Raw genomic sequence first — 27,796 nt, 5'->3', positions numbered from 1 at the left:
CTGATTTCTTTTAGGATGGACTGGTTGGATAGCCTTGCTGTCCAAGGGACTCTCAAGAGTCTTCTCCAACACCACAATTCAAAGGCATCAATTCTTCAGCACTCAGCTTTCTTTATAGTCTAACTCTTACATCCTTACACGACTACTAGAAAAATCATAGTTTTGACTAGATGGACCTTTGTTGGCAAAGTAATGTCTCTGCTCTTTAATATGCTGTCTAGGTTGGTCATAGCTTTTCTTCCAAGGAGCAAGCGTCTTTTAATTTCATCGCTGCAATCACTGTCTGCAGTGATTTTGGAGCTCGAAAAAGTCTGTCACTGTTTCCCCATCTATTTGCCATGAAGTGATGGGACCAGATGCCCTGATCTTAGTTTTGTGCCTTCCATGGGGAGGTGCAAGGAGGCAAAAGCCACAGCCTTTCCCTGGGGCATTGACTCCTTAGGTGGTGAATCTCCATCAGCACACTTGAGCGCATGAAAAGCTTGTTAAGAAATACCAATGTGCAGACCCCACTCCAAGCGAGTTAACTCAGCATCCTGAGGATGCGTCCTGCACATGTTTTGTTAAAGCTCTCAAGGTGATTGTTAAAGGCAGCCGGGGTTAGGAACCACTGCCTTCCTCCAGCAAATCCCCACCAAATGAAGGGGGTAGGACCAGTTATCCCTCCCATGAGCTGGGAGGGTCTGGGTTTCCCTGGTGGCTCCGTGTAAAAGCCACTCACCTGCCTATGCAGGAGACATGGGTTCAAATCCTGTGGGCAAGCCCCTGGCCCAGCCCCTTCAGCTCACTCTAAGGAACTTCTGCTCCTATTGAGGTTGGAGAGGGGGACAGTTTGGGGAAGCAGGCCAGGTAGACACCCACAGCAGGTCGGGGGAGGGCCAGGGTGGGTCGGGGAGGGCACAAGGTGAGGCCTGCTGACCTCCCCTGTTCTGCCGAGAAGTGTCCATCCCGGGTCTGGGCCCTCAGCAAGATGCGCTCCTCCCATATGCCCTGGAGCAGGGGGAAGAAGAGAGGCCGTGGCCCCAGGACCTGCAGCCGCCACCCCCGCCAGGGCCCCACGAGGACGGGCAGGAGGAGAAATCCAGCACAGACGAGAGGCCCTCCACAGAGCCCCTCTTCAAGGTCCTCGACACACCGCTGAGCGAGGGCGACGAGCCTACGACGCTGCCAGCCCAGCGGGACCGCGGGCACAGCGTGCAGATGGAGGGCTTCCTGGGCCGGAAGCACGACCTGGAGGGGCCCAACAAGAAGGCCTCCAACAGGTGTGTCCCGGAGGGGCCGCGGGGCCGCAGGATGGGCAGAGCAATCCGGGCAGTCTGTGGGTGAGGAGGCCCTCCGCCTCGAGTCTGAGAGTTCCCGAGTGCCTTCTGGGCCAGCTCCGGGGGGCTACTGGGCATGGTGGGAAAGCCTGTCTTCAGCCGTGGGCCTGACTTCAAATCCTATGACCGCATACTAGTTACTCAGCCTTTAACCTGTAACATGGGGATGGTGCCATGCCTGGTGCAGAGCAGAATGCTAGCTGGTAGTATGCCAGGGCAGGGCAGCAGGTAGGGCTTGGTACTAACAAGACCTACCTGTCCTTGACCCAGTCCCGCTTTTTACCCAGTCTGGGCCTCAGTTTCCCCAGCCATAAAATAGGGAAGGAGAAAGAGCTGACCTAAATGCCATCTGGAGGGCCCTCCTAGGAATTATATGACCCTGAGAAATTCATTCAGAGACAGTCGTGCCCTTGAGTGTGGTCTACCCAGGGGATGCCGCGACCCAAAGTCTCTAGGGGCCTCTGCCTTCAGGCAGCAGTCCAGGGTCTCAGAGAAACAGGGCAGCATCAAGAGGTTGAAGCCAGCTCTATACCCAGGGCCAGCTGGCAGCATACAGAGGGCCTGGCCTGGAGGACACACCAAAGCTATTTCAAATTCCAAAAATGAATTTGGGGCCTGACCACCCTGAAGAGGTTTATTGCTTTAATATGAAGGATCTGCAGGAGAGGGGAAACTAGCATTTAAAAAGTACCTACCATGTGGCAGGCATTATATCAGGACTGACAAAATTTTCACAACCACCCTGTGATATTGAGGTTTCGATTTTCCAGATGGGGGAAACCGTCTCAGAGAGGTTGTCCTTTGTCCAAGGCAGGATTTTACTCCTCCTTAGCAACTGCCTTACTTGGGCTACCAGCTCAGAGAAGTTGGTGAGGGCCAGATCTGAGCAGAGGATCCCTGAGCTGGTGTCAGAAATCTGGGCTTTATGGAATGGCTCTGCAGCCAGCTTTGAATGGGTCAAGTTCTCTCTTTGACCTTCCAGTCCTTCCTCCCTATGTGTTCTGCTAGTTCTCCATCATTCTGCCCTCAAAAAGGAGTTGGCGGGGGGAGGGGGGGTGAGGAAGAGGAGGAAGAAGCGCTTAATGTTTCTCAGCACTCATTACTGTCGAAGGACAACGTGCTCTGTATTTGTCAAAGAAGGAGCTCAGGTGAACTCCTTTATGAGCTCATGTGTTGGTTGTTCTCACCAAACCTCCCATTTGAGTTGAGCCTTGATTTGTGCAAATATGTTCCTTTAAAAAAAGTGCTAGCACACTATACCAGGCATTTATCATCAATAAAACAAAATACCCCTACCACCAAAACAAAACTCAGCTCTGTTTATGTTACAGTTCTGTAGTGAGACTCATGGGCTGTAGGGAGACTCAAACCCACTCCAGTGTTCTTGCCTGGAGAATCCCACAGACAGAGGAGCCTGGCGGGCTCTAGTCCATGGGGTCACAAGGAGTCGGACACAACTGAATGAACACAGGCACGAGTGAGACTCAGATATGCTGGTGGCTATGAAAGTGCTTTGCAAAGGTCTTTACACTGTTGGTCTTAGACTCAATAATTCTAGAACTATATCTCAAGCTAAGATCGGAGTTATAGGCAAAGATTAAAGCATCAGGATGTTTTGTTGCTGTTGTTCTTTAAAGTTGTGTCTGACTCTTTTTGCGACCCCATAGACAGGTGTTTCCCGGGCAAGAATACTGGAGTGGGTTGCCATTTCCTTCTCTAGAGGATCTTCCCAACCCAGGAATCGAACCTGCACCTCCTTCATTGGCAGGCAGATTCTTCACCCCTGAGCCATCAGGGAAGCTCCATAAGGATGTTTATCATAATACTATTTCAAATGTGGATAAATTTTCTAGTATTAAAAGGTCCACCAATAAAGGGATTACTTTTATTTGTGATAGGATACCACATAGCTATTAAACTTATTTTCAAGAAATATTTGAGAATTCAAATATTTGAGGATGGGGAAATACTCAAGACATAGTGTTAAACTTAAAAGTACAAAATAAAATTGAATATATAGTATAATCCAATTTTAATTATATATGTGAATAGAAAAGAAACCAGAAGGAAATAAATAAAATGTTAACAATATTAGACCTTGGTAGTGGAATTACATGCAGATGATTGGGTTTTTTTGGCCATGCCATGTGGCATGTGGGATCTTAGTTCCCCTACCAGGGATTGAATGTGCACCCCTTGCACTGGAAGTGCTGAGTTTTAACGACTGGGCTGCTAGGGAAATCCCACATACAGATTACTTTTAATTGCAATTTTTTTAGCCGTAAAATGTATTACTATTGATCATGGTAAAATTGGTGTAGTTAAGAAAAATGGTAAAGCTGTGGGAACTGATTATAGAGATGCTGTGTCAGGACTGTGGCAACCCTCTCCAGTATTCTTGCCTGGACAATCCTGTGGGCGGAGGAGCCTGATGGGCTACCATCCATGTGATCACAAAGAATCAGACACGACTGAGCAGCTGAGCATGCAAGTGAGGACTGTAGGTGACCTGCCTGTGTGCACCTTCACAGGTCCTGGAACAACCTGTACTGTGTGCTCAGGAACAGTGAGCTGGCCTTCTATAAGGATGCCAAGAATCTGGCCCTGGGGGTGCCCTACCATGGGGAGGAGCCCCTGGCCCTGAGACATGCCATCTGTGAGATTGCTGCCAACTACAAGAAGAAGAAGCACGTCTTCAAGCTGAGGTGAGGCCCTGCCTGTCCACTGCTCCTTCCCTGGTGGCCCGATTTGGCCTAAGTGGCCAGTCAAGCTTCTGCTGTATGTGACCGGCTGCAGGCCTGAGGTGCCCCTCCGGGATTTTTTCCAATTAGAGAGGCTGGTGGCCCTGATTTCTACCTCCCAAGGAGCTGTGCTGCCTGACAGGGTCCTGGTCATGGGAAAGCTCGGGGGGCTGGGGGTCAGATCCAGAGGTGGCCACGGGGGAAACCCTTTGCCCTAGGCTGAGCAACGGCAGCGAGTGGCTCTTCCACGGCAAGGATGAGGTAAGTGCAGGGCTGCCTGGCCCTGATACCCCCTCAACAAGGGGCAGGTGGGAGGGACCCGAGCCCCTTGGCCTCAGGCTCCCTCAGAAAGGGTCCCAGAGGCGCCCTGGCCTTTGCGGGTCCTGACCCTCCCGCCCTGCAGGAGGAGATGCTGTCCTGGCTGCAGGGCGTGAGCACGGCCATCAACGAGTCCCAGAGCATCCGCGTCAAGGCACAGAGCCTGCCCCTTCCCCCCATCACCGGCCCCGACGCCAGCCTCGGCAAGAAAGACAAGGAGAAGAGATTCAGCTTCTTCCCCAAAAAGAAGTAGCCTCTCGGGCGCCCGGCGGGTGAAGCCGGTGCGTCGTTGGGACGTGCAGGGACTAGCGCCTCCCTCCTCGGCAGGGCTTTCCTCCCGCCCACGGCCCGGCCGCCGCCGCTGCCTGCCGCCTGCCTGCTCTGAGCTGCCGGCCGGCCGGCCGGCCGGGCGCGGGCCCCGCTGCACTGCGATCGCTGCCTTCGCCCGCCCGGCCCCGCCCGGCCCACGTCTGCCTCCGCGCCCTCCGCCCCGCACACAGCGAGCGCGGGCTCCAGGGACGCGGCTCCCAGCTCCGCGGGCCCTCGGGGCCTCCGGGTCTGGGGGCAGGAAACGGTTTTTGAGGCCCACACCCTCCTCTCCCCACCCTCCTTACCGGGGCCGAGGGCGCCAGCCCCCACCCCCCTATTCCCACACAAGCTGGAAAAGAAGGCTTGATGGGGGTTCCTCAGATGCTGAGAAGTTAAAGTGAAGTCGCTCAGTCGTATCCAACTCTTTGGGACCCCACGGACAGAAGCCTTTTCCGTCCATGGGATTTTCCAGGCAAGGGTACCGGAGTGGGTTGCCATTTTTTCTCGAGGGGATCTTCCTGCCCCAGGGATCGAACCTGGGTCTCCAGCATGGCGGGCAGACGCATTACCCTCTGAGCCACCAGGGAAGATTCCTGAGATGCTGCCCACTCCGAAAGCAAGTGTTGCTTGGGGTCCTGTCCCACTCGGTCGCAGCCAGGGGAAGAGAAGAGGTCCTTGGGAAGGCCCGACCTGCCCCCAGGGGCGTGAGGAGGGAGTCTTCAGGTAGCTCTGGGCCAGGGGCCGCTGCCTCCCCACCTCAGGGGTCACCGCAGCCCCTCCTCCCACAAAAAGAGGGGGCACTGTCCAAAATCGATGGGTCCTAAGTGCAAGGGGCTTCCAGCACCTCCTTGCTGCCACTGGGCCAGGCGGTGGTTGGACCATAAGCTCTCAAGCCGGCCCTCTTTTTTAAAACTACAGCTGGAGTTTAGGGCTCAGGCCGGAAGGTGGCAGATGAGACTTCCACACTGCCCCAGGCGCCACCTCTCCACCCTGGGGTCTGCCGCACTCCCAGTAGCTGCCAGACCAGCAGCACCCCACTCAGACCCCAGGTCCCAGAGGGAGACAGTGCAGGTCCCCATACGAGATGGACACCGCAGCACCTGCATTAGAGCATCCTACAGCCAAATACTCCATGCGTTCTGTCTGCAGCTGGCACCACCTGAGGGTGCTGGCTGGACCGACAGCAAAGTTCACGACCTGTCACCCTGAGGTGGCAGATGCAGCCACACCTGGGTATTACAACCCACGTAACAACCCCTGGAGACCTGGGACAAATGCTGGGGCCGGAGCCATTGAGGTGTGGCAAGTACCCTTGCACAGGTCCTCCTGAAGGGCCTGGCCTGAGTCAGGGGGCTACATGGGTATCTGCCCCCCAATCCTGGGTACAGCCAAAAGGGGTCCTGCAGCCTTTCTCCCCAGGGATAACTGTTCCCGTGCTGCCAAAGTCAGACATCTGGAGGGAACAGACCACTGGTTCCACAGTATTCTTTCCACTACCCTCTGAAAGCAATACAGCTCCGGCCCAGCATCTTAACTTGGGTTAGGTCCAAAAGAGGGCTTGAGTTGCAGGCAGCAGACACTCCCCTAGGCAGAGTGGAAAGGACCCTGGGACCTACAGTTGCTGTTTCCATCACCTTCCCCATGGGAAGGAGCCTTAGACACACTGAGATGATCCCCCAGAAGTGGGTGAGGCTAAGGCAGAAACCACAGGCATAAGCATCTGGAGTTACTAGGCCTTCCCAGGAGCCCCTAGTGCTCAAGATCAATTACTACTATGTCAAGGGAAGGCAACTTCAGCAGACAAGAACCACAGGAGGGAAGTTCTCTGACGGGGCCTGACACGTGGTCCCATCTTGGGAGCCAGGGTCTTCATGTGTCCTCTATCCACCTATCCCTGTGGCCCTCTGTGCATCCACAGGGAACCTAATCTCTACCACTCACCAACCTCTCTACACCTAGGGGAAACCAAGGCAGGAGGCAAAGAGGTAGTGACACTCACCTGGCAATAACAAAGGCCTCAGGTGCATCTGAAGGCATGTCCTGCTCCAGGATAGATAGCATGTTCCTTGCTGAAGAGCAGGTGGTGGCAAGTCTCTCTCAGCTGTCCCCATGGGCCAATCTGTGGGAGCCAAGACACTAGGGGCCACCCTCTTCCCCTCCACGTGTGCTTCTGAAGTGAGGAATTTCAGCAAGCAACTCCACACTCCCAAGAATGAAAGGGCCTCAAGGAAAAGGTAGGATTTCACCACCCCTGGGCTCCTGGACTGGGCAAGGACAGCAGCCAGCTGCATGAGACCTACCATCTACCGACAACTTCCCATTCCCATGCACCCCTCTCCCACGTCACACAGGCCCCAAGACCCTTGACCAACTGGAATGAAACTGCAGGCACCCAGCTTTGGAACTCTGAGCCACATGGCGGGGGGTTAAGCTCCTGGCGTCCTGGCAAGGTTTTTTTTCTTTTCCTCCTTATATTTTCTACTTTGCAGTCTTTTAACAGTATCCCCAAACAGCTCCAGTCCACACCAGCATATCAGGCTTCCTCCCCAGAGCAGTTTAGAGGAAGCTCCTTCTGGGCATGGTCAGGTGGTCCCCCTGCCCTCTCTTCTTCCCCTTTGTCCCCTGGCCTCAATGGACTGTGGCTGAGGAGGTCAGGAGGGTCCTCGGGAGGCTCGGCTTCCCTGCCACCCCACCCCTCCTTCCTATCGGAGGGCACGTAGAGTCCCCAAGGGTGGCCCTGGATCTCCTTCCTCCCTTCAGTGGGAGGGGGCAGAGATCCAGAAGACCCCATGGCTCGGTCCCTTGGACAAGCAAGCTCAGGGAGGATGCAACGGAGGAGGCGGCGGCAGACGACTGCAGCCCTGTCGGGCACAGACCATGCAATCTGGGGCTGGCCCTGGGGCCGACCGGGTCTTGTCCTCCACCTGCTCAAATGTGCTTCCACGAAACCAGAGGAAACCCATTTACTAGTTTTTCTAATAAATCAATAATGCTCCATAATTCTATTTGGCCTGTTTCCCTTTGAACTGGACGAAGAGGGCTGGTTAAGTAAGCAAGGCGGGATCTGTGAACCCAGGACCACCATGGAGACAGAGGTACAGCCAGGCCAATGACTTGTCCCTGGAGTATCATAGAAACAACTCTGCCCAGGTGCTGTGCTTCACTTGTGACCCTGAGAAAACTCACTGATTCATGCATTCAGCCATCTTGTGGGACTGCTACAGGGCTTTCCGCATGGAGAGCAGGACAGAGATCTGAATATCAGAATCCACACACCTGGGGTTCATTTCCGGAGTGAGTGCGCTTTAAGTCCCTTCAGCCGTGTCTGACTTTTTGCGACCCTAGGGACTGTAGCCTGCCAGAGTCCTTTATCCATGGGATTCTCCAGACAAGAATACTGGAGTGGGTTGTCATGTCCTCCTCCAGGTGATCTTCCCAACCTAGGGATCAAACTTGCATCTCTTCTGTCTCCTGTATTAGCAGGTGGGTTCTTTACCTCTTGTGCCACCTGGGAAATCCATCATCTCTGGATAGGCAGTTTCAACTAGTCTGGGTGAATGAAACCTAGGTAGGAATCAGCATGCTCCTCGGCAACTGCGCAAGTGGCCACAGACCATTCCAGGCAGCTGGTAGAACGTGGGCCAGACAGGCTCAGTTTCTGCCCAGGGAAGGCCTCCTCTTGCCTCTGATACTTCCTTGACCTCATTAGACTCAGCAGACTCATCTTTAGGCTGAGTCTATCCTCCTAGGTCAGAAGACCTGCAAGACAGCTCTGCCACGGGGCCCTGCAGCCCCAGCTCTCCCAGGCTCCAGCCAGACAGGGTGAAACAAGGCTGGTCCACCAAAGGAAAGGGGCAGAACACCCAGTTAGAAATAGGGAGGCATTCCTACCCCTTGGGAATCAAAGACACTTTTGTGAATGAGATGAAGAATGAGGCTCCATCTCAGAAAACATGCACTTGTACCCCTCACCTGATACTGCAAGCCACCTAAAATATTCCTAGGCTCTAAGTTTAGAATCCTCACCCCCTAGGATGTCTCTTGGGAACCAAAGAGGGAGAGAATAAAAGGCACCAGTCACGGAAATATCTGCCTGTTAGAAAAACATCCCACTCTCCACCCTTTCAATCCAACTTTGGCTCTTGGGAAAAAGAGCTAAAGGCTGGCATGGTACCCCCTGACCTTACCCTAGACAGGACACCAGGCTATGGGTAGACAGAAGCCCACAGGAGTAGAAATAACAGAGAACAAGTCCCCTCCTGCACATTCTGCTACCCCAGCCTCCCCCACCAGCACCTGGGTCTTGTGGTTTGTGAGCATGGCTCCATATAAGTGCGTGTGAAAGCAAAAAGCCGAAGTCCCGCCTTCCCCTAAGACAGCTCTAGGCACAATCGACCCTTCCCAACCCAGTCAGACCCCAGTAAGGAGACCACACACCGGTTGGTTGGTCAGCAGTGGTTATTACACCATTGGCAAATAATGAAATGTGTGTACATTAGCGACAACCACAGGGCCAGCAAGACAACACACAAAAGTACCTGAATAGAGTCCATGACATTTTTCCTGGGAGGGGAGAAGCCACACACATACACACACACACACGCATACACGCACGTGCGCACGAGAACACTAACATACCACAGGATGGAAAGCAATAAATTATGGGCCACGTGCCTGCCTGGATCCTAAGAAAAGGCACAGTTAAAGAGCAAAGCCTCCCCAGGCCAGCTTCCTATGTGTCCCCTGGGTGGGCCCTGGGTCTGGCAGTGGCCAGGCAACGCTGGAGGCCTGAGCTGGGCTTGCTCTCCCTGGGAAGAGATGAGTTTAAATATCTGGCTTCTTACCAGAACTATATACAAGGAAAGTGGCCACACAGGCCTCACAGGGGAAGGGGCTCGTATGGGCCTATGTCAAGTTGCCGGCAAGTCCCGGTCCACGGCAGGTGCTCTCCCAGGGGCGGCCTTTCTGAGGGCCGGGAAGGGGGTGAAGTGAGCAAGGTGAGCCAAGGTGAGCCCAGCTGCGGGCGCTGGTTCCTCCCTACCCCTCAGCCCGGCTGCTCCCTACCCCAGGACTCAGAGTCAGCCTGTGGAGTTCAAGGCCTGGAATTTCTCCCTCAGGTTCCGCACTCTGCCCTGCTGGCTTTGGTCCGCTGGATCCCTGGAACCCTCTTCCTTAGGCCGATACTCTGCAGACTCCTGCAACTCCTGGTCCTTCCCCGTCTGGGCGGCTGCAGAGCTCGGTCCCTGCCCGCTGGCCGCCTCCAGCCCTGTGGCAGGGCCAGGCAGGGGCCCCTTCTCCATGATGATCATCCGCCGGTTGTCCTCCAGCGTGAGGTCTGCGGTGACATGCAGGGCCTCCCCTCTGTCAGGCTCACTTGGTGGAGACTCCCCCAGAGGCTGGGGCTGGGCCGCCTCTCGGCTCACCGGGGCCCTCCTGGCCTTGAGGCTGCTGCAGCGGCCCAACCTGCCAGAGGGAGCCAGCTGCGGCTCCCTCATGTTCTCTGGCAGCGAGCGGCTCCGGTTGACTGGTACTTTGCTGGGCCAGCCACCCTTGGTCTGGAGTGCCTCGTCCCGGGAGGCGTACTTGGAGCAGAGCTCTCGGACATCGGGCCAGTTGAAGGTCTCAGTGTCGAAGGGGCTTCGGGGGCCATGCCAGGCCCCTGGTGGGGTGGTCCTTGGACTGGTGGCTGAGGAGCTGAAGGAGATATGCCGTGGCGACATCTCCATGGAAGAGCCAGGCCTGGGCGGGCTGCGCTCCTGGACCGCAGGCTGCTCGTGGTTGGAGAGAGGCGGCCCCGGCTTGCTCACACCTGTGGGGAGAGAGAGAGTTGCCTGAATCCCGGAGCGAAAGGACGTGAGGGCTCTCTGAACTAGCTACGGCAGCTCCCCTTCTGGGCAAGGGTGGTTGCTGGGGTTTGGGGTGTGATGGGAGGCAAATCCCCTTTACCATCCGCAGCCCCCGTATCAAAGGGAAAATGGGAAGAAGGAAGAAAAGGTGGGGAACAGGAGTCCGGAATCAAAAGGAGACAAGAGCTTCTGCTCTCCTGGAAAAGAGAGGCCCGTGGCCCCATGCCCTTGGGCTTTAGAACAGCTCCAGGGCTCACTTCAACCCTCTTTCTGGTAGAGGTTCTTTAGGGGGTCACTTCCCCAGAAGCCAACTGGCTCCTAAAAGGTCCTTCCGACTCAGGCTTGCAGGAAGGGCCCCCTCCCCACCCCGTCGTACCTGTGCCACCGGATGGTGCTCCAACCTCCTCCTGCACCAGGGGGATGGTGGAAGCCTCCTTCTCCCACTGCAGCGGAGGCCTGGCCGTCACCGATCTGCTCTTGATCCGGAGGCTATACTGGCGAGCCAGCTGGTAGACCTTGTTCTTGACTCGTTCGCTCACGTGGCTATCCATCACGTGGGAGAGCTGCAGGATGTGGGGGTGCAGTGGGGTCACCAGCTTCCCCTGGGGGTCACTGCTCAGCTCCCTCACCAGCTCCTTCAGCTCCCGGGCCAGGTGGGTGGGGCTGCGGGGCTCGGTGGGGGAAGCGCTCTCTGGGGAGGCAGCCACCGACTCCTCGGTGATGGCCGCCAGTTCGTGCTCCTCCAGGATAAACAGGGGCTCATGCAGGTCAAAGCCGTTGGCCTGGCCTTGGCCCGGCCCCTTCGGAGGGCTCCCCTTGGGAGACTCCATTCCCTCCCAGATCTTTACCATTTCCGAGGACGGGCGGAACTCAGCATCTGTGATAGGAGCTGGGTCCCCAGCGCCAGCCTGGCCTGGTCCTGGGCAGTCAAAGAGGGCTGCCCGTGAGCCCACCTGTCTCTTAGGCCCCAGTGGAGCCTGCGGCTCCGGGTCTGGCTTGCGAAGGCCGTTGATTCTGGAGACCGAGTTTCTCACAAGCCCTTTGGGGATGAAGGAGAGGCTCTCCCGGCGCCGGACACTAAAGCCTGCATCTTGGTGCTCTGCGTTTTCGTAGTACCTCTTGATTCTGTCCAGCAACTGCCGGTCTTGGGAGGAAAGTTTCGATTCCTTCGGGCAGGAAGACCTGTCTGGCTCCGCTGGGCAGCCTGGGCCCGGGGCCTCCATCCCATTGACAGAAGGTTCGCTCTCTGCGGCCACCCCCACACTGAGGTCCGCTTCTGGAAGGAGCTGAGAGCCCAGGGAGTCTGTGGTGCTGCCACGCGGGGCCGGGCCCTTCTCACCATCCTCTAGGCTGACCATACTGCTGCTCCGGCTGGTCAGCCTTGGGGTCCCGAAGCCACTGGACTTGCCATCCTCCAGGGCCAGGCTGCTCCGCCGAGAGACACTGCTGACGAACAGCTCGGCAATGACGCTGGCCTGGTCCAGCACGGAGGGAGGCAGGAGGCTCTCAGGCTCGTGGGGGGCCCCCACCTCCTCTTCCTCGTCCTCACTGCTCAGGGCCTTAGGGTCCTCGGTGCTCTCGGCCACCATGAATTCTGCCATGTCATCGGGGGGTTCCAGCCCCAGCAGCAGCTGGTGGGGGTCAAGTTGCATTTCGAGGACCTCGGGGGCCTCTGTGTCTGAGGGCATCTCTTCGGTGCTGGGACCTTCCACAGCAGCAAACACCTCCTGTTCAGTCCCAGACTCGGTGTCTGGCTCAACCTGGGACAGCACAAAAGGCTCACATGAGACAAAAACCTCCCTCATGGGACCCGTGGAATGTGGGGACAGCGTGGCCTACTCAATGCCTAGTGAGAAGGGGCTGCAGTTTAGGAAGGCAGGCAATCAGATTGAACAGCACTCAAAGTGAGGCAGCAAGGAGAAGATGGCCCTCAGTCACCCTGCAGCTGGGGTGCTGGGCCTATGTCCTCAACGCCAAGGAGAATTCTAGGAATGCAGAGTGGCAGCACCTCTCAGCCTCCCTGAGTGGTGCAGGGTCAGGGTGAGAACATGCGACACGGGGTCAGAGCCACGGCCCCAGGACTCCCCTTCCTCAAGCCCTAGTAGCTCCCCACAGGGAGGCTGTTCTGGGTTGAAACTTAAGCCTGAATGACTCCCCTGAAGGGCCAGGGTCTCCTGTGTGGGTCAGGATCCAGAGGGCAATAGGATCATGTGCTGAAATTCTATCAGAGGGTAAAGATGGAGATGCGGTTCCTACCAGGCAGCCTTCACCCTTGTGCCCGACTCTGGCTTTGCCCAGCAGATGGCAAAGGAGGAAGCAAGGTCAGCAACTCCCTTCTGACCATATCAAAGGTCATTTGAATAGTAAAATCAGCCAGTATAGGCGGCTTTCCAGAAGGGTCGTTAGGGAAAAGACAAGATAGCACTCTAAAATCTGAGGAACCAGAAGCTGATTCCAACCGTTCTAATCTAGCATCTGCACAGTGGGACCCAGGAGCTAGGCCCACACTGTCCAACACAATGACTGCTAGCCACTCGTGATTCCCAAGCATCTGAAATGTGGCTAGTGCACGCTGCAAAAACTTCACACCGAAAAGTACAAAATACCTCATTAGTAGCTTTGATACTGACTATGTATTGAAATGATAATAGTCTGGATATACTGGGTTAAATAATCCTTTACTGAGACTACTAAAATATTCAAAATTACACATGAGGCTCACATTCTATTATCATTGACCAGTACCACTCTAAACCCTTTCCCAATGTCACCCAGGCTATAAGTCTTGTCCTGGCTGTGAGGATCACCTTTGGAGGTCTAGATTTCTTGAAATTTTCGTTGTATATCTGGGGAAGCAAAGGACTCCGTTGCATATAACCCACAGATAGCATTGGGCTGATGGTGGGGGTGGGTAGGAAAGAGTCCAGGCTAGTGGGTCACAGACCCAAGTCTAACCTGAGCTCTGCCCCTTAGAAGCTGTGCAATGTCAGGCACGTCACCTAACCTCTCTGAGTCTCGATCTCCCTGGTAGAGCTGGTTCAAAAAACAGAAGGAAGAAAGAGAACACCAGGCATATAGAAGGTGTTCAGTAGATATCAACACCTTAGTCCTTTGCCAGCTGGGACAGGCATGATTTAAATATCTGGCATGCTGGCAGGGCAGGGCCTATGCTCTCTGCAAGGAGGCCTAGCCAAGGGGACCTAAACTCTGGTCACTTCCAATAACTGTGTCCCTTGAAGAGACTGCATCTGCCCAGAGAAAGGGGTGCTGCCGCCACTCAGCAGCTTCAGTCGTTTCCCACTCCACGACCCTATGGGCTGCAGCCCACCAGGCTCCTCTGTCCATGGGATTCTCCAGGCAAGAACACTAGAGTAGGTTGCCATGCCTCTTCCTCCAGGGGATCTTCCTGATCCAGGAATCGAACCTGGATCTCCTGAATTGTAGGCAGGTTTCTTTACCACAGAGCCACCAGGGAAGCCCCAGAGGGAGGGGTACTAATTTCTAATTCAGGGTTTTCTAATTCAGAGTAAGAAGCTGTCTGTCACCAAGCCACGTGCCCATAGGCCAGACAGATTTCCTGAAGGCATGAGAGTCCTGGGGAGCAAGATTCCCTGTCCCCATGGGCCTAACAGGAGAGCCATGTCCGAAAGCCCCGCCTACAAAGCTGGAGATCTGGGCTCAGGAGGGTATGCACAATCCCCATTCCACCTGCTGGCCGCTCACCTCCGGCAGGGAAGTGACAGACTCAAAGTTCAGGCACTTTTCCTCAGGAGTTGGAGACCGGCTCCTGGTCCTCCCGCAGCTCTTGGAGTCTTCAGACTCCCTGCGTTCCTTCCCCTGCAGCAAGCAGAGGGCAGTCATCAGCTTCCAGAACAACAGGGAGCTGGTCCCTTCTGCATCCCAACCCTGACAGCACCTCTTGAGGCCCAAGGGGGTTGGGCTACACCAAGATCCAGCCTTGGGCCTGCGCCATCCAGAGTCGGCCTGAACCGCCAAGTCTGGGAGACTCAGAAATCCCCACCAGGCATGCGCCCCTGGTGTGCTGACCTCCCCGCCACCCCCAGCCTGCCCCATTAGTCATGCCCATTGAGTAGCATGCTGGTTAGCTCCAGTACTGGAACAACACATGCCGGGGGCTCACCAGGGCGTGACAGCGAGCCGGGGTTAAGAAACACCATTGGCAGCAATGAAGGAACAAGGACGGCGGGGTGAGGAGAGCAGGGAAGGGGACTCACGGATGGGCATGCACGTGCCAGGGAGCATGCAAGGAAGAGGGGAGATCAAAGAGACACCTCACCATAGCGCCCCGGGAGAAAAGTAAAGCGTTGGCCCGATAGTGCCAGCAGTGGAGGGCGGCCAGCAGGGAGCTGGCAAAGTCGGCTACCTGCTCCGCCACTGCCAGGCTCTCCTCCTCCTCCTCCTCCTCCTCCGAACCTGAGGGCTCTGGCCTGGCCCCCTTCTCGCTGCCTTTGTGCCCTGCCAGGTCCTCCAGAGAGACCTGAAAGGCCTGCTCCTCCTCCTCCTCCTCCATCACCTCCTCCTGCTCCTCCTGGGCAGCCCCTTCGGCCTCCGACTGCAGGCCCCGAGCACAGGGGGGCTGTCCAAAGTCCAGGAGCGTGCCAACACTGCCCGCGTGCTGTGCAGAGCACAAGGCCCCCTCGTGACCAGCCTCTGGGCAACCCCCCTCCTCCTCCAGCTGCTGGGGCTGGGGAGGCTTCACGTCTACAGACACCCAACCTCTGGGCTCCCGAGCGGCGCAGGGGACTCTCAAGGTGGGAAGCTGGTCCTGGGGCCTGGGCAGGAACTCAGGACCCAGACAGGCCCGCCTGCCCCCAGGAGAGAGGGCAATATGATAGGATTCAGGCTTGGGCCAGCCACTGGCAGGCTGCCACCCCAGGAAAAGGGTACAGAAGGGTGCCCTGGGCTTATTCATCTCCAGGACCCTCAAGACAGAGCCTGGCGCCCAGCAGGTGCTTGACAGGTGCTTGCTGAGTAAGTGATGATGATGAGGGCTGAGCCAGGCAGCTCCCCCCAACCTGTCCACAGTCCCCTCACCCCTGGCCTTACCTTCACTCTTGCAGCTCTGGCTGTTCCACCACCGCCAGGTCCCGGCACATGGGCAAGGGGGGAGGGAGAGGGGAGAGCGGTGAGAAGAAAGAGCCCCCTTACACAGGCCTGAGGCCCCGGATCCCCCAGGAAAGGCCTCATCAGGGCTCCTGCTCCCAGCATCTTCGCAGGACTTCCAAAGAAATGGCTGAGAGCTCAGGAGCCCGGGATGGGGTCACTCGCTCCTGCTGTCAACCAAGGACCGGGAGACAGGGCGCGAGGTGTGTGGGGGGGAGCCGGGACAGCAAGGGTGAGACACCATCCGCGTCGCCCCCACCCTGCCGATCGCCCGCTCCTCCCGCTCACCCTCGCCCTAGGGCTCAAGGGGAGAGCCGACCACCCCTCCCTCACTCACCTTTCTCACTGAGTTGCCTGAACAGATGTCTGGTCGGCTCTGAGGAGGAGAGCAATGGGCAGAGTCAGGGCAGGCCGCAAACCGCCTGGCCCCACACTCACAGCACCACCAGCCCATCACCAGATCAAAGTCCACTCCAGCTGGGCCCCTGTGGCCCCGGGGCCTGACAAAGGCTGTCCTCACACCCAGTCCACAGAGAAACAGGGCCAAAGGCCACTGCCTGCCCCGGCTCGGGGGGGCTCTGCTGCGACTGACAACCCCCCAGAACAAGGCCTGCCCACCAGAGCCTCTCTTGGGGGCCCTGGCCCCCACCTCAAGCCCCACCTCCCTGCCCCGAGCACATCAGGGCCTTAGTGACACCCAAGCCCCTTCACAGCGCCCCCACTGGAAAGCAGAGGTTGCATCCAACTTTCTATGGCCTTTAAGGCCTGGCAACACGAAGCCCCGCTACCCGCTGGGGAGTGTTGCCCAGCTGGACAAGGGCTGCCCAGGCCCTGAGGATAGAATACACCCATTAGGCCGATGGTGTCAGCACCTTTCTGGGGACAGACCTGAGATAGAGAGGCAAGGATTAGAGGACAGGTCTAAGGAACCTCTCTACAGAGCCGTCCTCTTAGCCCCTACTGCCCCTGACCGCCTGGCATCAAGTGGCAGGCCCACTCTAAACTGGGAGTCAGAAGGGAGCCCTCCTGAGGTGTGTCAGCTGTCCCTGGACAGGAGAGTGTACTGAAGAACTGTTTTCTCTAAATGTGCACAGGCACACACACCTACACTCCACCTGCATCGAGGTAAGCAGACACCTCGTTGTTTTTAGAGAGAGAAATACAAAAGGCTCTACTCTTTCCATTTAAAGCGTGTAATCAAGAATATTTAACAAGAATATTTAAGATGATAACAAAGGCACCTTATTTACCCAGACAGTGTACTTATCTGCCCATCCCAGCTCTCTGCAAGGATGAAGCAGAAATAGACCTGGAGGCAGTCACAACAGATGACTGAGAACACGCACTAATGCTCTTCCACTGGCCTGAATCCTCCCTCTCACTGAGGTCCTGACTACTTTCACACACATTTCTTACACATTCAGCCAATTAATTTGTAACAGAAGAGGGAAGAAGTAAGGGCTACTACAGAAAAGCATGCAGACTAATAAGAAGGAACACCATTCAGTGAAAAGACAGAAGTGCTTAATTGCTCTGTTGTGTCTGACTCTTTGTGACCTCAAGGACTGTAGCCCGCCAGGCTCCTCTGTCCATGAGTTTTTCCAGGCAAGAATACTGGAGCGGGTTGCCATTTCTTCCTCCAAGGGATCTTCCCAACCAAGGGATCGAACTCATGTCTCCTGCTGCGTCTCCTGCATTGGCAAGCGAATTCTTTCCCTGATGGCTTAGTGGAAAGGAACCTGTCTGCCAATTCAGGAGACTCGGGCTCAATCCCTGGGTTGGGAAGATCCTCTGGAGGAAGAAGTGGCAACCCACTCCAATATTCTTCCCTGGGAAATCCCACAGATAGCCTATGGGATCACAAAAGAGTCAGACATAACTTAGCAACTCAACAACGACAACAAAACTAAAACACAGAGACAAAACCCAACTGTTTCAGTGTTTACAGGCTAAAACCTCAGCCTGGGGAAACTTCAGCTCTGAAACGGCTCATTTCCCAAGTGCCTCGCTTGCTGCAGCTGATATTATGACAGGCAGTACTATTATTACTGTCCGCACTGCCGCCACTTACTAAAGACCTCCACATATCAGAAGCTTCCAAGTCAAAGCTACGGCAAGTTAAAGAGGGAATGTTAGAGGGATGAGAGAATTACAGAAGAAAGGACAGAGAAGCAAGAGGGGCCAGAGACTTAGGAAGTAACACTCCTAATTTGAGGCTTTTAACACATGGCACCAAAGACCTTTTGCAACCATGGCAAGTTTGCCTAAGGTTTGAGATCCACCAGGAACACCACCAAACAAAACACACAGAAGCTTTCCAGACACTGCTCGGCTTCATCCTCCAGAAAACCAAACGTTTTACGTCAATCCACACAGTTGTTCAGGGGACCTGTGGGTCTTGCCAATGCAAACCCCACGCACTGTGGGGATCCCAGCCAGGACCCAGCTCCCATCACTACTTAGTCTTTCTCTTTAGGGGTCCCTGAGATGGTTCTCACCCCAATTCCCACCTCAGGTGGTTTGACAAGTGCCTGGCTGAAACCAGATCTATCCCCGGGCCTCATACTGAATGAAGAGACTAAAAATTGACACAGAAAACACACACACTCATCACTACAAGGATGAATAAAAGCAAGGTTTTCTCTTTTCAATAAATGGTTCAATACTCCAAGTACACAGCAGCAAGCGCAGTCATGGAAGAAAACCCAGGAAAGGAGAACAGAACTCTTCCCTGAGACCCAAAGTAAATATTTCCTGTCTGGATCTGGTGCCACTTGAAATACAACTCATTTTCCCCACGTCCTGCCTCTGCTCTGTTCCAGAACTGGGCTGTGGACCATCCATGACGTCTGAGCATTACTCTGGCGGACTCCCAGTATTCCAAGTGGCAAAGGAGGAAGGAGTCAATTGTGGGGGCGCTGAGAAGGGGTGCCTGGAACAAGCCTTCCTAGGGCCTTGTAAAAGGAGAGCTGTCCAGCCCTGGGTACACAGGAAGGGCCCAGAGGTGCCTGTGGAAGGCAGGAGGCTCCAGACACACCCATCCACACCGCACTAACCACTCCCCCCGCCTCAGCCTTTCCTGGGCTTTCCAGAGAGGTGAGAGCTAGCCCCAAATGCTGCTGCAGAAGGTTCGTTCCCTGCTTGGTTAAAGGTCCTGAAAAGAAGCCTCTGTGCCCACAAAGTCCCTGCCTTACCAGACTGCCGGCGCCCCTGGTGCATGTGGGTGAACACGTCGTCCTGGGAGCCCTTCTTCAGGCGCTCAGGGCTGTGGCGGTACCGATTGGGATCTGCACCCAAGAGAGATAACCAGGCCTTTGGGATACCATCAGCCTTGGCGTGGACTCTGCCCACCCCCAACCACAACTCCGCCGCCCAGCCCAGCTCTAGGGCCACAAGCGTGCCGAGTTCTTCCATCCTCCCCCTGCACCAGGAGCGCGAGTCACATAGCGTCCCGCCTGTCATCAGCACTGAGCCCTGGTCTCGCAGTAGACCCCAGCCTTACAGAAGGAGCCTCCCCCATCCTCCCTGCTCTGTAGACTCCCCCAGGATACAGTCCAAGAGATGAGCACCGTGAGGGACAAAGCGGGCAGGAAGGGTGAACTTACAATAGGAATCCATTTCCAAGATGGCTTCTTTGGCCTGGAAGGGAAGGAAACCCACCTCGTGGCTACCTTGCTATGAGCCATTTCTTCCTCGGCCCTGTCGCACCAGGGCCCCCCACAGGGCTGGTACAGAGGACCGCAGCACTGTGGTGGGCCAGTGTCCAGAAGGTGAGCCCCAGGGTTCCCCGGAGCTGGCTCTGAGGGACAGCCACTCCCGGCCCCCCTCAGGCACCCCCAGGAACTCACCTTCTGGGGGATGGTGGTATGGTGGTTGTCCAGAATGAGCCTCTTGATGTGGTGAGTCCACTTCCGTTTCTCCTCCACCGTTTTGGCCTTGGAGGGCCCAAGAGGGAAGGAGGGGGTTACCATGACAGGCCCAAAGCCATCCGGCATGGGTCGGGCTTTGGCCGAGGCGGGCAGAGGCAGAAAGAAGGCTGGGGGTGCTGTGAGCCTCCTTCAACTCCTCAGCACAAGCCCAAGAGATATCCCCAAGGACTTCTGCCTTCCAGGGGGAGACTCCGAGGCTCCCGCCACTGAGGGAGGGGCAGGTCTCGTCCCAGCCTGTACCCCGCAGGCCCGCGGGGGTCGTGTCCTGGCCCGCCCCTCACCTGGATGTTGTACTGCTGTTTGCCGTGCTTGTAATGCGTGACGGTGAAGCACAAGGACTCACGGGTGCTTTCGATCAGCATCAAGGAGGAACACTGGGGGGATAGAGGGAGATGGCAGTCAAGCCCGCGGCGGGGAGCCAACCGGGGACCCCACTCCTCAAGGCTGTCAGGGGAGGCAGGGAGAGTATTCTTCAAGGGGGGAGCTGCGTCCACCCCAACCCGAGGCCCAGCCAAGTCTGGCGCAGAGTTGGAAAATGGAACCAGCCCGTTGGGAAGGCGGGAAGCAGGGGAGGAGGAGGTGTGGCCTGGTTACCGGGATGTGGCCCTTGTAGACAAAGTGGCCACCCCGCTTCTTGGTGATGAGCAGCACTTTGTCGAAGAGGAAGAAGGTCTTCTCGTTGCGCACACGGTGCACGCGGAACGTGCCCTCCAGGACGAGCTCCCCGTAGGTGGTCAGGTCTGGCCCCGTCCAGTTGAGGAGCAGAGACTGAATCTCCTGCAACAGAGAAGCCCCAAGCCCCAGGGTTAGGCTGCAGGAGACCCTGCTGGGACCACGCAGGGCCCCCTGGAGTCACCGCCTGGGTTTCACAGAGACATGCTGCACCAAGGGCTCCCCCCAGAGAAGCCCATCTTCAAGGACCCCACCCCTCAGCTCGCATTCCCTCTTCTAAGCCTCTCCCTGCCCGAGCACCCCTGCCTGCCGTCCCTCCAGCCCCCGGCCCCAGAGCACCTGGAGCCGCACCGCATGCTCATGCCTCCTCTTCATGTCATTGATGTACCAGGCCACGCACGTCATGGTGTCAATGGCATCCTCCACCACCTCAAAGCCGTCCTCTTCCTCATCAAAATGCTTGGCGATCTCCTGTGCGGGGGACAGGAGCTGAGGCTCAAGGGCCCTGCCCCTCCCTCAGGCCCCCATGTCCTCGGGAGGAGCCCTGGGTTACCTGCAGCAGCAGGTGGTACTTGAGGATGCGCTGGACCGGCTTCAGGAGATAGGAGCCCAAGGGCAGCGAATGCTGCAGCAAGTCTTGCTGGTCCCGGAAGAACTTGGCCTGCTGCTTGTCCTGCATGCACTCGGTCAGGGCGGCCACCGAGCTGCCAGTGGGAAAGGGGCCGTCACCAGAGGGGGGTCTGGAGGGGGAGGTGGAGTGCTCTGGACTCGCCAGATGGCTCTGCCTCCCCTCTCCATCCTAATTACTCACTTGGGGTAGTTGTTGCAATACTGAGTGTAGATATCAAACTCTTGGCTCTAAAGAAAGACCAAAAACAGTGATTTCAGGGAAACTTGCATTTGCCTGTAAGCCTGGGTGTAGCAAAGGCATGCCCCTGGGCCCCGGAGCACACTCACCCCAAGCATCTGCAGATTCATCTCTGTACCCATCCGTCTCAGACATGCCATCCACCCAGCAGCCCCAGCGCCACCCCAAATGCCCTTGATATTCAAGGCAAGGCACCCAGCACTTCCCCTGGAGAGAGGCCCCTAGCAAGGCAGGATGGGGCCAGGACCCAGCCGTTCTTACCCTTTCCACAAAGCAGCTGGCCACGGCCACGGGGTCACTGTTGCAGCTGTCCAGGTCTCTGAGTAGCTGGCTAGGTGAAGGGGAGGTGGTCATCAGACCGTGGACCACTCGCAGCCTCCATGGTCACCAACACACCCCCTCCCCAACCTCCTGGTGCCCAGACACACAACAGCCCTGGTGTCAGTGAGCTCCGCCCGGGGCAGCAACTATGGAAAGAAGCCAGCACCGCAGCGAAGATGGGGGCAAAACAGAGCCATGCGCTCCACCAGCAGGAGAGGGAGAAGGCACACCAGTACCCACCTCGGGAGGGGACACAGCTCCTCTGCAGGCAGAAGGAGTCAAACACACAGAAGCAAACATTAAAAGAGGAAGGAGAGAGGGAGAACTAGCAAAGGGACCAAGGCCCCCAGTTCAGAAGGATGCAGAAAAGGGGAGAGGCAGGGTGAGTCCCAGCACTGCTTGTTCTGAGACGGGGGCATGAGAGGAACACCCGGCCTCCCCTCCTGAGCTCCTCCTTGCCCAAGCCCATACCCTCTGGTCCAAGTCTCTCCTCCATCAGGCCTCCCAGCTTGCCCAGCAGGAAGTCCCTCTGCCATCCTAAGGGGCCTGGGGCAAGGTTCCTCCTATCCCGTCAATGCTGCCCCCACAAGCTCTGCTCCTCCCGGCCAGTGCCCTCTCCCTGGAGAGTCTGGGGGCCCTGGCAGCCACTCATGTGTGGTCTTCGTGTAGCCCCTTTGACCCTGAAGCAGGCCCTCGCCAGGCCTTGCTCAGCCTCCCTCTTCACTCCTTGCCGGGCTTCTATGTTCCCCTACCTAATGGATCAGATCACCTCTAGGGAGCCCCAGCTTCCCACAGAATCAGGGGGAAGGTGGAGAAGAATGAAGGGATCTGCAAGTGGGGGACCAAGATGAGAGGGACGGGGGAAGAGCTTCACATGCCAGGGTGCAGCAGTCCCCAGGGGGCGCTGGCCCAGCCTGGACCCAACATAAACACCGCCTCACACGAGCCCCTCTGCCCATCAGGTAGCACACAGGCCCAAAGGCCCTCTCTCCTGAAGGGAGCTACTGTACAGGGAGGGACCACCCTTCCCCACTTCAGCGATCAGACCCCGGCCCACGTTATCACAGCCCCCGAGTAAGACCAGGAACATTGGGGCTCCTCTCCAGGCCCTGAGATGGGGCTCACAGGAAGAACATGGGGTGTGTCAGGCTCACTCCATACCTGTTCAGTGCATAGATGCTTTCTATGTTCCCAAAGAGGGCGCTGACTTGCTCTGGGTTCAGCAGCCCAGGTGTATCAATGATCTTCAAGAGGTAGTCCTGCGTGGAGAGAGGCGTCAGAGCCCAGCCCCTGGCCCCGGCACAATCCGGTCCAGTCCCATGGCCCCACTCCCCAACACACCTCATTCCTGGGCTGCATTTTCCTGCTGTGACCATTTCACAGGCGTCACCTACTGCCCTGGGACGGCTGGTTCCTCCTCACAAATAATAATACCCACTTGGAATCGCAGAATGTGACCTTCTTTGGAAATAGGGTCTTTGCAGATATAATGATTAAGGATCTTCAGGTGCTACCATACTGGATGTAGGGTGGGCCCTGAATCAAGTGACCAGTGTCCTTGTAAGAGGGGAGGACACAGACAGACTCAGAAAGGGCTGTGTGAAGACAGAGGCAGATACTGGGGGAACACAGCTACAGGGCAAGGAACAGTGAGGGTTGCCAGCAGCAGCCAGGAGCTAGGGGAGAGCCCTGGAACACACTCTCCCTCAGAGTTTCCAGAAGAAACCAGCCCGGCCAGCAACTTGAGTTTTAACCTCTGGCCTCCTCAACCAGGACAGGATAAACATAAGCATCTTCAGCTTGCCCTGTGTGTGGCTGCCTGTTAGGCAGGCCTAGGAAATGAGCACATGTCCCTCCACAGGGCAGAGAGCTTCCTCAGCGACAGCCACACAGTCACCTTCTCCCTTGCCCCTCCCGGTATGAAACACCCGCATGGGCCCTGCAAGGCCCTGCCTCTTCAATTTACAGAGGAGGAGTCTGAGGCTGGGGTTACAGGTGCCTAAGACCCCACAGGCAGGAAACAAGAGGAATCTGGGCGCTGTGCAGGGAGGGGCCCAGAGCCAGTTTCTTCATCGTGGCTCCCTCTTGGCTAAACACAGGAGTCCCCACTCCCCATGAAAGGTGCCTACACCCCAACCATCCACACAAATTCTGCTGGCCCAACTACTGACGGGACCCCCAAGTCAAGGCGGTGTGAGCGGCCAGCAGCATCCCGGGCGGGCGCCGTGAGGGAAGCAGATCCTGGAAGCAACATGTCAGGGAGAACTTTCTTCCTCCCGTGGAAGTAGGGTTTTGCCCAAGAACTGGGCCACCGGAAGCCAGAGGCCAGCCCCAGCCCCGGAGAAGAGGGCTGTTCCTCCCGACCTCAGCCCCCAGAAGCCTCACCTCCACGATGCTACGCAGGTCCCGCACGTACGTGCGCTCCGTTTCCACGATTTCCCGCACCACGCGGCCCAGGTAGCCGAACTTGTCCGCAGGCGCCACCGGCCGCGTGCGTTTGCTGAAGGGCGACAGGGACCCCCGCAGCCAGCCGCTGGAGTTGTTGTTGCTGTTGGGGAGATGCTGGCCACACGGGGAGCCCTCCCCGTTCTCAGCCAAAGCCTCGGAGCCGCTGGGCTCCTCCATGGCCCCACGGCTGTCGCGGGAGGAGCCCGACGAGGAGGTCGTGGAGGTCAGGCTCGCCGGCCGCTCCTGGCTGCCGTTCTGGTGGAGGGACGCAGAGACGGGCATCCTGGCATCGCTGCCTGGCGGGGGCGTTCCGGGGAGGTTCTGGGCGGGACAGACAAAGGGTCAAACCTCTGGAATCCTCGCAGAAACAGAAAGTAAAAGGGTGGCTGCCAGGGGCTGGGGGAGGAGGGAATGGGGAGTTACTGTTTAATGGGTACAGAGTTTCAGTTGTGCAAGATAATGGAAGTTCTATGGATGGAAGATAGTGATGGATGCCCAACAATGTGAAGTACTCACTCAATGCCACTGAACATTTTAAAATGTGGATTTTATGTTACATGTATTTTACCACAATTTTTAAAGCAACAATTCTGAAGCTCAAGGAGGTCCCTTCCTTCCGATTGTATGAGCATCTACAAGGATGCCCAAATGAATTCCTGCCTGTCTCCAACAGTGCCACCTCCATCCTTCCCAGAGTGGAAGAAAGGTGGACCACATCCCAGATCAGCCAAGGGCTCAGAAAGCTGAGGCCCCAGAACAGCTGGCAGCGGTCAGGGGTGCCTTCTAATGGAATCTGCAGCCCAGCCCCTCTGCTCCTGCACATCACCCAGCCTCCCAGAGCCTCTGCTCCCCACCACCTGCCCTGGGGCTGTCCCCCCACAGTACGCAGTGAGCTGCTGGGTGTTCAGCTTGGTGCCCAGCACAGAGCGACGGCTCCGTAAACCATCAAAACAGTGATAGTACTCGCAGGTGTCAAAAAGCACTCTCCAAGTGTCCACCATTCAAGGACCTGGCTCTTAACCTATATGTCAGAGAGTATGTGGGACTGCAAAATCTCTGGGGCACCAGTGGCTTAACCTAGAACCTGAAACCTTCTGGATACTGACGGGGCAGGCAGAGGAGATGATGCAAAGGCTGAGCCCACATCACCTCCTTGCCCCAGTCCCCGGTACTTGCTTCTGACTCAGCCAGGCTCCAGGGACGCAGGAAATTCCCCAGGGCTGAGGCACGGGTAGGTCTCCCGAAGCGAAGCTCCCTTCAGCACAGCCGGGTCAGGGCAGCAGAGCAAGCAGGAAACTGCTCCCAGGTGAGGCAAACATAGCCTCAGGTGGACTTTATTCCCTAAACAGATGGTGTGGCTCACAGGTAGGCCAGCCTAAAGCAGCAAGCTGGGGAGGCAGGGTGGTGGCTGTGGCCTTTGGGAAAGTCAAGGACACTCCACCCCCACCCCAGAGCACCAAAGCCCATCAACATCACTTTCCAGAATGTTCATTTGACTGCTATTTCCACAGGGAAAATGTTCTAAAGCATCTCTGCCAGCCCTACTGTCCCAATGCCTTCCACCCCAGCTCTAGGACTCAGAAGTCACTAGACCACAAGTTAGAGCTATGAGAAGGGTCGAGACGGTGCCATCACTCTGGCCATCTTGAATTTGCCCCCCTGGTTTTCTGTGCCTCTACCCCAACTTGGAACCAGTGCCCCCACCTGGGCTCTGGCTTTTCCAAGTGTTCCCGCTACCTGGCCATTACTTCCTCCCCAACACCCACGCCATACCCCTAGCCTGTGTCACTTATACCAACCCTTGGGTCTCAGTGAGAAGCCACATATGCCCAGAAACCAAAACTGGGGGCCCCCTCTGTGTTCTCTTATAGCACCCCAGGGCATCCCTTTTGTAGCACTCATTGTGTAAGACTCCCAGCCCTAGGCAGTGACCTAAGAGCAGGGACCTTAGAAAGTGATCCGCAAACGGATAATGATGGTAGATGAACCAGTATGACTACCAAGCTAAAGCCAGGAGCATGGAGACCAGTTTGCCATGCACCCTAGCCCAGCGAGGACCCTCCCAAGCACAGCAATTTCCCACTGTATGTCTCAGCTAGGTGAGGGGATTCCCTCCACGTGAGCCTTTCGTCTTGCAGATGAGGACACCGCAGCAGCACTGGGGCCAGTCCTGACTGCTCCCTCCTTCCAGATGCAGTCAAAGGATTAATTAGGATCACCTTGGTGAAACCGAGCATCCCAGGAAAGCCCCTGGGAAACACAGCACTGCTGCTTTCTCCTGTCTCCTCAGAAGAGCCTTTAAGATGAACCAGCTAGTCATTTCTACCCACCGGTGGCCTGTTGTTTCAGACAAAGAAAGAAAGAGACCTGAACTCCGCCCCAGCCCTTAACCCCAGGCCCGGTGGGACTTGCTGAATAGCCTCTGTGAAGTGATTGACCCTCTTGTGACTTAAAAATCTGTGTATCTCAGCAGTGATTATTCATCTGTCCATGCACCATTATATATGACACTGTTTTGTGTTTGATTTAATTCAGCAAACCTATATTGAATATATGCGGTGCGTCAGGAAATGTGTCCTTCAAAGCAAGTGCACCATCAGGCACCCCCCCACCCCCATCTCCCCCCTTCTCCGCCACCCCCATCTCCCCTCCAGCCCCTGAGGGCTGTCAATTCCAGCTAGAACAAAGGGGTAGGGATTTACGGCCTAAAACCTTTCCCAGATGAAACCTGGGGTCAGTCAGCCCCTATGGGGATGCTAAGCGGAAAAGGCCCAAGTCTCTAATGGGCTTCACAGCTGGCCAGGTCATGGCCTCAAAGTGAAGGATTAGTCACAGCCCCCCACCTCCACCCCACACACAGTCTTGATCTCAAGAGATTTCTCTCTAAAGGGTATCTTCAAGGTCACTCATTAGGGACTCCATCACCATAGGGTCCCCATGCACACTGCAAAAGCCCAGGAACTAACACATCTTTTCTACTTGGGAGAAATTTTCTCTGACTGCACACAGCCATCTGCCTGCAAACCAAGCTCATATTTTCATAGCGCCCATGCCCAAATCCTCCTGGGGTTAAAAGAAAGCATAATGGCTAACAGCTAAAAATGGTCCAAGTGCTGTAAACATAATGACGCTTTTACCTCATAACAACTCTATGAGGTCAGTACTATTATTATCCCCATTTTACAGATGCAGAAACTGAGGCCACAGAAACAGCATGCTGGACTCAGGCACTCAGGCTTCAGTGTGAGTGCTCTTCTGCCCCTGCCCACTGCTGGCTGCCTCCCTGATGGATTTCACACCAGCTAGAACCCCAGCAAAGGATTAGTCACAGCCCTAGATGCCATGGCTTTGCCTCAGCATAAACCATGGGGGACATGTTAAGACATAAAGGTCATGGCTTTTAATATTTTACTTCCCTCACAAAGGCCAAAGGAGGTTAAAAAAAAAAAATTGAGAATTAAGATTCTTTAAGGCTATTATTTCTAGACCTCCTACTATGTGACCTTTGCCCATTTACCTTTTCCTTGGAACAACACAGAAAAATACATATTCCTGGTCAAAGGACTGCAGGTCCTAGAGAAGGGAAGCAGCAGGAGGGCATGAGGATCAGATTGTAACTCCTCGGATGATAAGAGAAGCCCTGCAGTGACCAGGAGGCCCAGGTTCACAAGGCTCTCGTTCTCTCCCCTGGGCAAGAGGACTTAATGGAAAAGAATACAGAGACCCAGAAAGGAAGGGTAAAGAGCAAATGGAGACGTCAGGGCAGCCCAGGCAGAGTCCAGGTGGGACTGTTAGCAGACACCATCAGATAGTGAGGGAAAAGAGAGATCACACTCAGGGTGAGGGCCCTCTGCTTCTAAAAACCCAATCCCCACCCTTCTGTAGTGTTCCTGCCTGGAAA

General features: G+C 56.1%; 2 protein-coding genes across 6 annotated transcripts in view; one reads left to right on the top strand and one right to left on the bottom strand.

The window, feature by feature from the left end:
- Nucleotides 1–7,687, top strand: part of SPTB (spectrin beta, erythrocytic) — a 128,286-nt gene extending 120,599 nt beyond the window's left edge. Inside the window, exons 33-36 of the mRNA XM_043472286.1 lie at nucleotides 1,000–1,262; nucleotides 3,851–4,024; nucleotides 4,279–4,321; nucleotides 4,464–7,687. Of these exons, the coding sequence (XP_043328221.1) occupies nucleotides 1,000–1,262; nucleotides 3,851–4,024; nucleotides 4,279–4,321; nucleotides 4,464–4,631 (648 nt within the window). The 3' untranslated portion in view covers nucleotides 4,632–7,687. The remainder of the gene's footprint in view (nucleotides 1–999; nucleotides 1,263–3,850; nucleotides 4,025–4,278; nucleotides 4,322–4,463) is intronic.
- Nucleotides 7,688–9,127: 1,440 nt separating this feature from the next.
- PLEKHG3 (pleckstrin homology and RhoGEF domain containing G3) overlaps nucleotides 9,128–27,796 on the bottom strand; it is a 43,364-nt gene continuing 24,695 nt past the window's right edge. For 2 of the 5 annotated variants that reach the window (XM_043472288.1, XM_043472289.1), the window contains exons 2-18: nucleotides 23,833–24,216; nucleotides 22,609–22,706; nucleotides 21,388–21,457; nucleotides 21,070–21,116; nucleotides 20,812–20,962; nucleotides 20,598–20,729; nucleotides 20,181–20,363; nucleotides 19,868–19,960; nucleotides 19,506–19,592; nucleotides 19,263–19,296; nucleotides 18,852–18,944; nucleotides 15,995–16,033; nucleotides 15,601–15,620; nucleotides 14,831–15,169; nucleotides 14,257–14,370; nucleotides 10,910–12,293; nucleotides 9,128–10,496 (exon numbers count right to left, since the gene is read on the bottom strand). In XM_043472288.1, the coding sequence (XP_043328223.1) occupies nucleotides 9,766–10,496; nucleotides 10,910–12,293; nucleotides 14,257–14,370; nucleotides 14,831–15,169; nucleotides 15,601–15,620; nucleotides 15,995–16,033; nucleotides 18,852–18,944; nucleotides 19,263–19,296; nucleotides 19,506–19,592; nucleotides 19,868–19,960; nucleotides 20,181–20,363; nucleotides 20,598–20,729; nucleotides 20,812–20,962; nucleotides 21,070–21,116; nucleotides 21,388–21,457; nucleotides 22,609–22,706; nucleotides 23,833–24,177 (3,960 nt within the window). In that variant the 5' untranslated portion in view covers nucleotides 24,178–24,216 and the 3' untranslated portion in view covers nucleotides 9,128–9,765. Of the gene's footprint in view, nucleotides 10,497–10,909; nucleotides 12,294–14,256; nucleotides 14,371–14,830; nucleotides 15,170–15,600; nucleotides 15,621–15,994; nucleotides 16,034–18,851; nucleotides 18,945–19,262; nucleotides 19,297–19,505; nucleotides 19,593–19,867; nucleotides 19,961–20,180; nucleotides 20,364–20,597; nucleotides 20,730–20,811; nucleotides 20,963–21,069; nucleotides 21,117–21,387; nucleotides 21,458–22,608; nucleotides 22,707–23,832; nucleotides 24,217–27,796 lie in introns of those variants that run through there. The other 3 variants (XM_043472290.1, XM_043472287.1, XM_043472291.1) reach the window with 3 other exon arrangements.

Source organism: Cervus canadensis, chromosome 6 (assembly GCF_019320065.1).
Source record: "Cervus canadensis isolate Bull #8, Minnesota chromosome 6, ASM1932006v1, whole genome shotgun sequence".
NCBI classification, from domain to species: domain Eukaryota; kingdom Metazoa; phylum Chordata; class Mammalia; order Artiodactyla; family Cervidae; genus Cervus; species Cervus canadensis.
This window is presented reverse-complemented; position numbering and strand designations above follow the sequence as displayed.